General features: G+C 38.5%; 1 protein-coding gene across 3 annotated transcripts; it reads left to right on the top strand.

Annotated features, from left to right (window-relative positions):
• Positions 1–721: 721 nt before the first annotated feature.
• On the top strand, positions 722–8762 carry LOC131067850 (uncharacterized). 3 transcript variants are annotated; one of them, XR_009111878.2, is made up of 5 exons: positions 722–1800; positions 3268–3814; positions 3906–6812; positions 8298–8351; positions 8569–8762. XR_009111878.2 is itself a non-coding variant. In XM_058003022.2 (3 exons), exons 1-3 carry the CDS (start codon positions 942–944, stop codon positions 6475–6477), a joined length of 3978 nt encoding a protein of 1325 aa, XP_057859005.2. In that variant the 5' UTR covers positions 722–941; the 3' UTR covers positions 6478–6916. The 3 variants fall into 3 exon arrangements, 1 of the variants encoding a protein (XP_057859005.2); XR_009111879.2 differs by lacking the exons at positions 8298–8351; positions 8569–8762 and adding an exon at positions 8230–8250; XM_058003022.2 differs by lacking the exons at positions 8298–8351; positions 8569–8762 and having other exon boundaries at positions 3906–6916.
• The last annotated feature ends 1852 nt before the right edge of the window (positions 8763–10614 follow it).

A 10614-nucleotide genomic window follows, 5' to 3' on the forward strand; every position in this document is an offset into this window, starting at 1 on the left:
CAAATATTGGCCATTGTTGTTCTTTATAGTTTCAAATCAACTATGCTCAATAGGAACTTACTTGAATGTGCATTTTCTTCAAAGGTTCCAATGATATTCCAAATGCTCACGTTCATGAAACAATAATGTGAGCAATCTCTTCAATTTCACAATCTTTGTAATTAGATTATGCATTCTCTACATATTTAATTTAAATTATGCATTTTTTACTATTACCCATTTACCTTTTTTTAATCTTTATATACACTACAAATTCTAACATTTTAATCTCCCTATCCTCCTTTCCAATAACCCCATTAGACTGGGACATGAATTATCATAACTACTCACACTATGGCATTTTACCATTTAAATTATGCCAATCTTCTCCTATTTCTCCTAATTATTGTCTTTCCTAATCTTCTTTTATTCGACATACCCATTGTACACCAAAGTACAATAACTAGTTTACCATTAATGTCAAAATAGAATTCATACTTCTAAGAAAAACTTTCCAAAAAAATCCATATAGACTAGACCAATCTATAATAATAAGTATAGTTTAAAAGAGTTTTTATGAGGGTTTACCTATTCTTCAAATACATTCCGCTCACATTATAAATAATAATAAAAACTAAATTAGTTAGAAAAGAAACGCCGCCTCAAATTCTCAAAATCTCTCCGCCTTGTTATATGCTGCCTATTACAAGGCAAGGTCGGAAAATATCGATCACATGAATAGTTTGTAAAGGATATATTACGAATTGCCAACATCATACATTATTTTTCTCCTTTTGTATATTACTCCCGAAGCAACAATCGACGGTGGAAATCGGTCGATCGTAGCGCTGTGGCAAAGCAATCTGGCAATGAAGAGTAAGATGGGTTAAGGTTTTTTTTTCCTCACCGATTCATTAAAAGATCAGGGCACAAGATTGGGTTTACAGAGGGCAAAGAAGGGCATGGCGGGGCGAGGCGTGGTGCGGCCCGTGTGGCTGAAACATGCGGAGGAAGCGAGGCTGAAAGAGGAGGAGCAGAAGGCCGCTGCAGCCAAAGCCGCCTTCGAAGCCACATTCCAATCGCAAAACACCAAAAACACCAGCAATGGGAAAGAGGAGGAGGATGAAGAAGAAGAGGTAGCGGCCTTCAAGCCAATCGGACCTGTCGACCCAGGAAAATGCACAGCTGCGGGTACGGGCGTCGGAGGCGGAGCCGCTGGCACTGTTGCATCGTTTGTCGTTATGACGAGGGATTCCGACGGCCGGAGGACTCCGCACGGTGGACAGTCGATCAGGGTTCGAATCCGTGCGGCGGCAGGGGGAGCCGAGCAGGAAGCCATGGTGAAGGACCATGCCGATGGCTCCTATACCGCCACGTACGCCGTCGCCAAGCGTGGCGACTATTCCGTCACCGTCGAGTGCAACGGTCGCCCGATCGCCGGCAGTCCCTTTCCTGTTTTCTTTAGCGGCGGCGGCAGTATTCCGGTGAGTACCCCAGGGTTTGTCAACGGGGTTTCTGGTCAGATGCAGACGTTCCCTAACATGGTATCCGGGATGATGCCGGGGATTATTACTGGTGCCAATGGTGGGCTGGTTTTGCCTGGGCTTGGGGAGGTTTGCAGGGAGTATCTCGGTGGACGTTGTGCCAAGAGTGATTGTAAGCTGACTCATCCACAGCATCATCAGTTGATGGCTGCTCTGTCTGCAGGGGGTGCCATGGGGGCCCTCAGTCAGATGCCCATGGGACCTTCGGCTGCCGCAATGGCAGCGGCCCAGACTATTGTAGCTGCTCAAGCGCTTCAAGCTCATGTTGAATCTGCAGGTATATATTTTTTCTTTTGTATTTCAAACCTTTCTAGTCGTCTGAGCGGTCAAGTTTTTGCCTTTCTTTGATAAAAGCTTCGTAGATATGTTTTCCTGCAAAAAATTTCGGTAACAAACAGTTCGTCAAGATTTTTGCTTGATCTGATAAGTTTTTCTTTTATGTGAGTAACCTTAGGATAAGATACCACAACCTAGGTCTAACCTTAGGATTATAGGATTAGATTTCACAATGGATATGCATCTGATGCCAAGACGTTAGCGTTTGACTACGTTGAATTGAACCTTATGGGGGTGTACCACCACATCCAGCAAGTTGGATACTGGATATTGCCCAATTTTAAGTTATATCCTGTGATCCATTGCGAAAGGCTTGTTGATCCTCATATGACTGGAGTTCTTCCCATGTGACCACTTTAGAGCAGCTCTTATTCTTATTTGAAATTGTTGTTAACATTGTACAATTTATATTTATGATTCAAGATGCTTGAAATTACAATTTATAGAATATGGATCTCTACAATTAGATTCTTAATGCCAAAGTGGAAGGTTATCTCACACCCCTTGATCCTGAGGGTTATTCGTACACTGGCTCAATTTGATTGCATATGAATGTTCCCATAATTATGATTCAAGATGCTTATAATTACAATGTATAGAATATTGATCTCTACAATTGGATTCTGAATGCCAAAGTGAAAGGTTATCTCACACCCCTTAATGCTTAGGCTATTCGTACACGGGCTCATTTTGATTTCATATGAATGTTTCCATTATTATGATTCAAAATGCTTGAACTAACAATTTTTAGAATATTGATCTTTACAATTAGATTCCTAATGCCAAAGTTAAAGGTTATCTCACACCCCTTGTCGTAGGTTATTCGTACACTGGCTGAATTTGATTGCATATGAATGTTCCCATTATTTTCTCCTACTTGTTTAGGAGATTTAATTCTTAATTTTATGAGCCTTCCAGGGGGTAGATTCAATGATTTGTTAGATGAGCCTTGGGATTGCTTGTTTCATTAAATTCTTCTGTTAGATGATAATCGACTCCAGTGATACCTGTTTTGTAAATAAAATGATGCAAGTTGATAATGGAACAAAAGAAAGCTCCTTGCCTCTGCTGAAGTAATTTGAAAGGAAACAATTGCCTCAAAGGACGATTTTCTCTAGATATAAAAAAGGTGTAATAAGCCAAAACTCTCCAGGTTACCTCAATAATTTACCTACAGATGATCCTAGTTAGCTGCAAGTGTGATCTACTTACAATTTTGTTAGTCCAACATCAATTTAAATAAACTCTTTTTTTTCTCCAACTTACACTTTATCAGCCTAAGCAAAGTGGTTCAATAAAGTTCAACTTTTACAAGCTCTATGCAGGCCCTCGCAATGCAGGTTTGACTATTTGGAAAACTTTTCTGGATACTAGCTATAGTGATGTGGTGGTATTGTTTCATTATCAGGTTTAAAGAGTCATGGTGACAGTAGTGCCTCATCAAAGGAAACAGATAACCATGATGTCTTATCAAGAACAGTTCAAGTTAGCAACTTCAGTCCCTTGCTTACATCAGAGCAATTGCGTCAGCTTTTTAGTTATTGTGGAACTGTTATTGACTTCAGGATGGTTGATTCGAAGCAATTGCTATACGTGGAATATCCAAAGCCGGAAGAAGCCAAAGCTGCATTGTCATTAAACAATATGGAGGTTGGTGGGCGGCCTTTGAATGTTGAGATGGCAAAGTCAGTGCCTGCAAAAAACAATGCAAGTTCAAGCTCTAGTCAATCAACTGCTTTACCAATGATGATGCAACAAGCAGTGGCAATGCAACAATTACAGTTTCAGCAAGCACTGATGATGCAACAGGCAATGGCCTCTCAGCAGGCTGCTAGCAGAGCAGCAACATTAAAGTCTGCTGCTGAGGCTGCTGCTGTGCGGGCTGCAGAAATTAGTAAAACACTCAAAGGAGATGGTGATGGCAAGGAGGAAAAAGAACCGAATGAAACAAGACGGTAGGTTTTTGTATTGCTTTGTATTCTTTTGCAGTGATTCTCACAGTCTTCTTAAGCAATCCATAACTGACTATAAAATGATGCTTCTCAGGTCAAGATCTAGATCAAGGTCACCAGTTAGATCTCACCGCAAGCGTCGTGGACGGTCACGCTCCTTATCTCCTATTCGATATCGTCGAGACCGCCGACAGAGGTCAAGATCAAGAGATCATCATCATCACAGAAGCCCTAGTAGAGATCGAACCAATTATCATAAAGATAACCGAGACGGATACCGTGCATATCATGCTATTTGGGAACGGGAAAGAGAGAGAGATCGTTTTTCTCGAAGTTTGAGGAAGGGCAGAAGCAGGAGCAGGAGTCGAAGCAGGCCAAGAATTCCCTCTCGAGCTCACTCTAGATCACCCAAACATCGAAAGGAAGGGCATACTTCACGAGAGGTGAAGAGGGAAGATCAAAGACATGGTCGTCATCGAAGGGGCTCAAGAGAAGGCAGTTTTGAGAATGATTTGCAGATATCTCAAGGAGAGAGGAGACAGAAAGTAAAGGGACATGAGTCTGTCAAAAAAGATGCATGTGATGTCAAGGAAGAAAAGGATAAAAGGAAAACCTCACATGGAGTTAAAAGAGAAGACCACAAATCTATGCGCCATCCTAGGCATTCAAAGTCTCCATCAAAGGATTCAAGAGAAGGCAGTTTGGAAAAGGAAAGTGATATGTTTGAAGAAGTAAAAAGGGAAGACCAGAAATCTGCAGACCTTTATAAGCATTCAAAGTCTGTATTAAAGGATTCCAAAGAGGACAAATTGGAGAATGATGCAAGCATTTCTCCCAGAGAGAAAATGATATCAAAGGATTCAAGAGAGGGCAGTTTAGAGAAGGGTTTAAGCATCTCTCCAGCTAAGAAAAGAGAGAGATATCAAGAAAGTAAAGAAGAAGACATTGAAACTTCCTATACTTGGCATTCTAAATCCACATCAAAGGATTCTAAACGTGAGAGGAGAGATATAACTCCAGAAGTGAAAAAGGAAAACCACAAATCTGCCCATTATTCGAGACATTCAGAACCTGAATCAAAGGATTCAAGGGACTTATGCATATTTCCTTCAGCTTTGAGAGTAAAAATGCCAGAAGTGAAAGGGAAAGACTACAAATCTTCACATCATTCCAGCCTTTTAGAATCCAAATTAAACGATTTAATGAAAGACAGCTTGGAGAAGGATTTGAGCATATCTCCTGCAGAGCAGAGGGACACATTATCAGAAGTGAAAGGTGAAGACCATAAATCTGCTTACTATTCTATGCATTCAGAATTCAAAGCAAATGATTCAAGGGAAGACAGTTGGGAGAAGGATCTGACTGTATCTCCTGCATTGTCAAGAGACACATTGCTTGGACCGAAAGGGAAAGAATATAAATCTGCTCACCATTCCATGCATTCAGAGAGAAAATCAAAAGATTCAAAGGAAGACAGCTTGGAAAAGGATTTGAGCACGTCTCCAGCAGGTTGGAGAGAAACTTTGCAAGGACTGGAAGGTGGAGACCACAAATCTGCTAGTCATTCTGGTTATTCAGGATCCAAATTAAAGGAACCAAGGGAAGACAGCTTTGAGAAGGATTTCAACATATCTCCTACAGGGCTGAGAGACATGCTGCCAGAAGTGAAACGAGAAAACCATAAATCTTTCTCTAATTCCATGAGCCCAGAATCCCAATCAAAAGATTATATAGAAAGGAGTCTTGATGATGGTTTGAGTCTATCACCATTGAAGGGGATAGTGGAGAGGAGTAAGAAAGTAGACAAAAGGGGTGCAATCAGATTAGATGCAAGAGATGTTAAGGAATATGAGGATAGAGGAGGTGTGGCTTTATCTGAACAGTCAAAGCCTGAAGAGGTAATGAACAAATACAGCGCTCATGGGATTATTGTAGGGCAAATCTTCGAAGATAAGTGCCATGATGTTGTCATGAAGATGGAAAGTCTCACAGGAGCCAAGAGAATAACAGAGGATGTGATGAATGATGATAGTATTCAGGAGGACAAATATGTGAGTAAGCACTCAGAGAGAAGTTGGAAAACTGAGGATAGGGAAAGACCTGAACAGACGAGTGATTTGAAGGAAGAATGCAAGGAGGCTAATGATGGCAGAGGGAGACATAAAGAAAAGAGGCACCGAAGAAATGAAAATAATGCCAGTTCTGAAGTGAAAATAAGAGAAACATGGCAAGATGATGATGTAGATGAACTAGAAGCAATTATGCTGCACAAAAAGCAAAAGAAGTTAGATGATAATGAAGAGGACTTGAAACAAAGGAAGCGTCATAAAAGGGAGAAGGATGTCAGTGATAAGAAGAAAAGGAGAAGGCATAAAAATAGACACAGCAAAGAGGATGACAGTGACAAAAATGACTATAGGAGGAAAAAACACAGGCGTCAGCGGTCTGCTTCTTATTCATCAGGAAGTTCATTTTTAGATGATAGTGAGAGCAGTGATAAAAAGAAGAAAAAACACAAACGGCGAAGACCTATATCTTATTCACCACAAAGTTCGCCTTTGGTTGATATTGACAATTATGACAATTATAAGGGCTTGGGTCAGCGTGAGCAGAAACACAAAGGTGGTTCTAATTCTGTGTCCTGCAGTCAAGATTTACAGGACTGAAAGCTATTTGAGCCAGGAATGATTGTTATGTACAGATTAACCCCTTGCTAATATTTCTTATGCATCAACAATTGGTGCTATAGCCTAACCAATCATCTGGACAACTTTTGTCTGGACTGCTCCTATGCAGGTGTTCTTCTGATGTGGGTGAGGAACAAGGATCTAGGAGGTTCGTTCTCCAAGTATTGATGTGTGAAGGACCTTTATATGACATTGTTTTGGCTTGTGGCCGAGTATGCAAAACAAGCATACAATTTCCTTGCAGGTTGGAATTTGGATTGTGGGGGACGGCTGACGACCAACTTGCAACTGATTCTCTCGTATATCATATATAGGTAGCCATACTGGCCAATTCCCTGCATTTTGGATGTGCTATAATTTTGTATAACATCTTGGCGAATAAACTATATATTCAAACGTTGATGCCATTAATTGCCTATGTCAATTTATGCTTACTAGTTGATGAATTGGTTATGTATTTCTGACATTATCAACATCTTTATATGCATGTATGTGCCGTTGCTTTTTAACTAGGGAATAGGTGGTGTGGTAGAAAAGTTTATTTTGTGTAAAGGAGATGCAGATATCGTGCATTAAAGTTCAGATCATTTATGACAGATTGTTTTTATAATTTTATTAGAAAGGATTTCTTGTTGTTTTGTTTCATCTATTTAAGAAAGAGTTAAAAGTACAACTTCTATAGCATGTATTCAGTATTTTTACAGGCCAATACCAGAGTGTTTTTCTTCGAATGTTTGCTTTCTAATTTAAATCTGCTGTATTTGTCTGAAATGGTATAAACTTCTGCTAAATTGCTGCTAACACTGCTGTTCTCTATATTGATGGAGTCCTATGGCGTGGAAGGCTGTCTGATTTCTGACTTTTCCCAAAGGGTGGGTGCTATATTCTTGGGTTGGAGCATGCATTGCACCCCAAAAATGGATATTTGGGATGCTTGGGTCAGTACACACACAAGGTGTGAAAGTGCATGCTGATTTCAATGGACAGTTCGTAAAAATGAGCACCTACACATATGCGCCCTGTCAGATTCTAGCTTAGGTTCCTGTGGTTCTTGTCGAACTTGCATTCCTTATGCCATCCATTGTAGAAGCAGATTCATGCCCTCTAAATAACTAGACAACTCCTTTACCTGTTCATTAGCTGTTCACTAAATAACTAGACAACTCCTTTAGCTGTTTTCTCTTTTTGTTGTCTGGCTACCATGCCTTGGACCAGAGTTGAAAAGGAAGCAAAATGATCAAAGCTAGTTCTTGAAAGTCTGTTCTCAATTTTAATGTGAGCATTTAAAAACTATGAAAGATATGAGATGATTTCCTGGTAAATGCTAATGAGAAATGTGTCGTATTGAGTGTTTTAGTTCATGATGTTATCTAAACATATATGTTTCCTTATAAATTTTATTTCTTTGTGTACATCTCTGTTTTCTGAACTTCTGGTCCCTCTTGCCAGTTTTGGACTTTCCGACTGTTGTTACTAAGCTTCCAGTTTAAAATATTAATAATTATTGTGTTTAGTTAATTATGAATATGCATCACATACATCATTTGTTGTGTTGAACAATTACTTCCATCTTTTTTCCTGTCACTGATTGGTTGTTGAGTTAATTAAACATCAAACTGTCATTTTTCATATTTGTTTTGTTCAGAGTTTTAAATTATAGTCTAGTGTGTTGTGAAATTTTCTCGAGTCTGTCATTTGTTGGAATGGTCAAAATGGGTATATGGTTAACAGGAATCATGTTTCTTGGGGTTTGGGCTGCTGGGGATTATGGGTGGGGGAACTTGGGGGCTTTTCTCTAGGATGTTGCGCTGGAGCAGGATGGAGCGGGAGTACCAATGCCCTTGATATGACGGGTAAGTTTTCTATTTGTGCGTCACAATCTATGACAACAAAGCATGCTATCAATCATCCAAAGCTTCACTAGTTTTCTCTTTATGCTTTTCTTGTGGTGTAGATCATATAAGTTTTTTTCTTTTAAGCTCTGCTGTAAATAACAGTGTGATTGATACTAAAGTAATAATTTGTTTACGTTAGGATGTTTCTTGATATATTTACCATTTTGTTGACCAGTTCATTGTATGTCCAGCATCAGAGAATATCAGGTATGATTCTCTTTGCTACCATTTTTTTGAAGGATATTCTTTTGATCTCATCCTGTTAGGGTAGATGCTTCTCAAAGGTCTTGAAACTTTTACAAGAGGATTGGGGCATGCATTATATAGTCAATTTAAGAATTCTTTTTGGCCTTGAACAATGGTTTGCCATATTGACTCTATTTAGCTATATTGTGTGTCTCCTTGTAGTATAAAGTAAATGGATGCAATTCTTAATTTTGTGCCATTTTTTTTTTCTTTTGAATGCGCACTAGTGCTTTATATTGTAAAAATGAGAATAGAAGAATGTGGCAGATCATGAAAGAGGGAAATAATGAGTGCCACATGGGTTTGTATTCTCCCCTGCCCTTTGGAGCTGTCCCAGATGTTTCTGGGAGTGGTAATATGAATGGGACATATCCATGTGTCCTCTTTTCAGCATTTTTCTGTCTCAGTCAATTTGGAATTTTATTGGCATCCATATGTCAATCTTCTGTAGACTTCTCAATGTGCCCCCTGTCAATAGTTTTCAGAAAAAGGAAAACCTCATATTTGTAAAATTAAATAGGGGGGTGTTTTCAAACAGATTCATGATTGTAGAAAATAATAATAACAATGAGACCTTCATGATTGATTTTCCTTTTTCAGATATAATGTGTAGCTCTCAGTTCTTGGTTTCAGTTTTTAATAATCAATGTTGAATGTTCACTGGTATATAATATGTATGTAACTGGTATTTGAAGTTCAGTTCTTTAGAATGTTTAAATTTTTAGTGACGTTTTAAGTTTAACAATTTAATTATACTACATAATAGCGCTCTAAAACATGATTTTTTAATATTTCATGTGTGTCCTGAGTTGGCCTGATTGTGAATGCATGCAGTCTATACTGGAGGTCACAAGTTTTTGTATATATTTAATATATGTGTTACTTTTCCAATATTATCACCAAAATCCAAGAAAGTTTTTGAGGTTCTGTAAATGTACAGACAGAAGGGGCATACATTAGTTATTGGGTCGTTTTTAGTAACTTTACAGAAATTACAGGCATCTTTTACAGTGCAAACTGAAAGTGTAAATGAATACGTTTACACAGATTTTAAATGTTTAAATAACAAATTTTACCTTAAACCCTATAAATCAGATTCTTGTTTCGAAAATGAAAAAAATGGGGAAAAAATGTCAAAAAAATTCTGGTTGGACTGGTGCTGGTTTGACCTGGCACGGATCAGGTGCAAGGTGCCAATGAAATGCATTTTTTTCCTTTCTTAGCCCGTATGGCTGTAGGGGCACTATTATAAAAGGTAAAGCTTAAACAAGATTTAACTAGGTTGACGAGGCATTGGAATTGCAGTACTGTTTTCATAGAATAGTATTAATGTCAAGCGTAAACAAGAGGTAACTAGGTTGACCTAGATGGCATATACTTTGCATAGAATAATAGTATTACTGAAGACGTAGGGCATGATAAGCCAATACAGTATGGATTGGTTGTCCAACCTACCCAACAATTTGTTCATCTGACAAGACAAGCCATATATGAACCTCTTTTTAGCTGCATTTTTGTTCCTTTTTCTGAATAGTATTATTGATCCCATTATGAATCGAATACATTGGAAGAGGAAGTCTTTTAATGAATTGGAGTTTGTTGAATAGAATGTAACCTATAGCTTGGAATAAACATAAACAAGGACATGAGAACAAGAGCAGAAAATGCTTTCCATTAATTCATCAGTCTCAGAATTTTTAGCCACATATGAATCTCTTATTAGCTGCAATTTTGTTCCTTTTCCTGAATAATATTATTGATCCCATTATGAATTGAATACATTGGAAGAGGAAGTCTTTTAATGAATTGGAGTTTGTTGAATAGAATGTAACCTGGAGCTTGGAATAAACAAGGACATGAGAACAAGAGGAGAAAATGCTTTCCATTAATTCATCAGTCTCAGAATTTTTAGCCACATACGAATCTCATATTAGCTGCAATTTTGTTCCTTTTCCTGAATAATATTATTGATCCC

This window comes from Cryptomeria japonica, chromosome 8, assembly GCF_030272615.1.
Source record: "Cryptomeria japonica chromosome 8, Sugi_1.0, whole genome shotgun sequence".
NCBI classification, from domain to species: Eukaryota; Viridiplantae; Streptophyta; class Pinopsida; order Cupressales; family Cupressaceae; genus Cryptomeria; species Cryptomeria japonica.

Bases quoted from the DNA above. Each gene is read 5' to 3' on its own strand.
- LOC131067850 (XM_058003022.2), top strand. From the start codon at position 942: ATGGCGGGGCGAGGCGTGGTGCGGCCCGTGTGGCTGAAACATGCGGAG. The intron at 1,801-3,267 runs GTATATATTTTT...TTTCATTATCAG, and splicing joins AGCTCATGTTGAATCTGCAG to GTTTAAAGAGTCATGGTGAC. The intron at 3,815-3,905 runs GTAGGTTTTTGT...GATGCTTCTCAG, and splicing joins GAACCGAATGAAACAAGACG to GTCAAGATCTAGATCAAGGT.